This window comes from Penaeus monodon, chromosome 31 (assembly GCF_015228065.2).
Source record: "Penaeus monodon isolate SGIC_2016 chromosome 31, NSTDA_Pmon_1, whole genome shotgun sequence".
NCBI classification, from domain to species: Eukaryota; Metazoa; Arthropoda; class Malacostraca; order Decapoda; family Penaeidae; genus Penaeus; species Penaeus monodon.
The window spans coordinates 13,422,358-13,424,790 of record NC_051416.1 but is presented as its reverse complement, the minus strand read 5'-3'; the positions used below and the strand labels follow the sequence as shown (position 1 = coordinate 13,424,790).

Here is a 2,433-nt window from a genome sequence, read left to right as displayed (position 1 = left end):
GAGCTTTACTAATTATACGTAAAAGAATTGATCCCCTTATTGCTGATTGATAAACTTAAGAGACAAACACTAACCTTCATTCCAGCTTTTTTTCCTTTTGACCTTGTTTCTTCGAGAAGTCCTTGTTCGTCTGTTCACCTTACGACACTTCCTTGGTTTTTATTCGCCTTCGTTGATCTGTGTCTTAGGCCTTTTGTCTTTATTTCCTTCCTTGCTACCCGCTCTTCTCTTAACTGTACCCACCTCTTGCTTACTTTCAAAAGGGTGAGATTTTTGGGCTTATAAACCTTCCGCTGCTGTCTTTTTCGCTTTAGTTGGTCTCAAAATGGGGTATTTACCTTTCGTTTTGCGGCCTCTTCTTTCTCTGTTGTTTAGGGCTTTTAGTTTTTCCTCTAAAGTGACCTTTCGGGGTTTTTTGCTTTTGCCATTAGGCTTTGTACCTTGACCCTTAGTACTTGATATGTTTTCTTTGTCTTTTCCGCCTTGCTTTTTGTCAGCCGATAATTCCACAATATGGTCCGAATTCTTCTCGCTGCATTTTGTACTGAAACTTCTCGCGCTCAAAGCAAGAGCACCCTTCATGAATGTGTACATGAGGCATTGCTGGCACTTTATCGTAATGTCTCCCGTCCTCAGATTAACCGACGTGAACTCATCTAGAATTAGGACAGACTCACACTCTGGGCACGTGTTGGTCAGGTAATTAATAACTTTATTTTCAACACACTTCATAGGGCCCTTTGGCTTCTGGGATCGTCTGGTTAAAGGTGATGAAGTATCCGGTGTTTCTTCCTCTAACGAAGGGATGAAAGTATGGGACTCGGAAGGCTTTGAGGAAGCCTCTTTCTGTTTTGCAATGGCCTGTTGAAATTCCGTAGCATCACTAGACGTAGAGGTACGTCCCCTAAGTTTTACGGATTCTGACATCCATTCAAGTCTATGATACGAGTTGTTAAGTAGAGAGTGCTCTAAAAATCCTATTTCTTCTGACGCCACATGATTACACTGATTTTTTTCTGTCTCCTCCATTTCATCTGGCCTGTAGCATGATTCTATTGTCTCGTGGCAGACATTACCATCTTCATTCATTTCATTTTCACTGTTGGATACTAATTCCTGACTATTCTTTGCATCTAAAAGGACACTTGTCCTTCTCTTGCACTCAGGAACGACTTGTTTGTTAGTTAGTTCATCGTCTGCGTCAAACAGCAAGAAGGACTTAATTGAATCAGAATCACTTCTTTCTTGTGGAAACGAAGTACCACTGTCTAGGTTTTCTAAGCAGATGATATCATTTTCGAGAATCTCATTGTCTTCACGTGACTTAGCTGATGATGTCACCGTTGCACTTTCTGAACCGGCCAGCTGGTTTGAATTTTGCAATGCTGTTATCTTTTTACTACTCTCCTCTATGTGCTCAGCTATGCAGTGACCACCAACAGAATCTGCTGACTCTTTTCCTTCGTCCTTTGGATCGCCTTTGAGGCTGCTTGTTTTGGGGTCAGATTTTTCAACTTCATTAGTTGAGCTGTCAATGCGGCAACTTTGAACAAGGCCATGATCATATTCCTTTTCTGAAATGTATACTAAATTTGTAACTCCGGAATCTGAGATATCGCCACTGTTTGATGGCTTTCGAGAATCTGCAAGTCCACTCCCAGTTTCATAAAACCGTAAAGCTTCATCTTCCTGTCCACTATCAGTTCTGTCTTCCTCATGCATAATGCAATCCCCGGTGCTTTGCTCACTGATGCAGTTGTTACATCCCGCACTGACAGTTTGTTTGGTTGCAGACAGGTCATTTGACTCCTTTTCAGAAACTGAACATAATTCTTTGTCAGGTTCTTTTCTTGCCTTCTTTGGCATGGCTGAGGATTCGGTAATGTATCTCCTGTAAATTCTTTCCAAAACTAAATTTTTTAATACATCTCCCTCTCTTGAATCATGTCTTGTAATCCCATCCGACTCCGAGAGACTTTCCATTTGAAGTGAACCAGCAGACATATATTTTGGATGAGAATGTTGATTGCTATAACTATCAATAGTGTTTTTCTTTACTTTATCACTCGTTTCACTGTCTTTTTCAGAGGCATGGCGGTCAGGAAGCACATTGGTAACTGGATGTATTGTATTGGTCATGCTTATTTCATTTCTCCTTTTGAATGTTACTTCAGGAGAGCTCAGAGATGTGTTCTGCAAAGTCTCCCCATTTACAGATAACTTTCCAATTTTCCTTCTTTTTCGTTTTCTTTGTTTATTTGTTCGTTCTATAGTTCCGTGTGGACTGCTGCTGTCACTTGAAATTATAATCATTTCGCTTTTCTTGTAATCTTTTTCCTTTGTGTTGTTTTCTTTATTCAAGAACATTTCTTTTGAAGAATAGTTTTCATCTTTTTTATGTGTCATAGATCTGATTGTATGTTTCCTGTCTCG

At 40.0% G+C, this 2,433-nt stretch overlaps 1 protein-coding gene across 1 annotated transcript in view; it reads right to left on the bottom strand.

Moving 5' to 3' along the window:
• The window catches only part of LOC119593043 (ankyrin repeat domain-containing protein 11-like), a gene marked incomplete in the record, with an annotated part of 115,245 nt that overhangs the window by 10,983 nt on the left and 101,829 nt on the right, over positions 1-2,433 (bottom strand). The window contains 1 exon segment of the mRNA XM_037941943.1: positions 75-2,433. Coding sequence (XP_037797871.1) covers positions 280-2,433 — 2,154 coding nt within the window.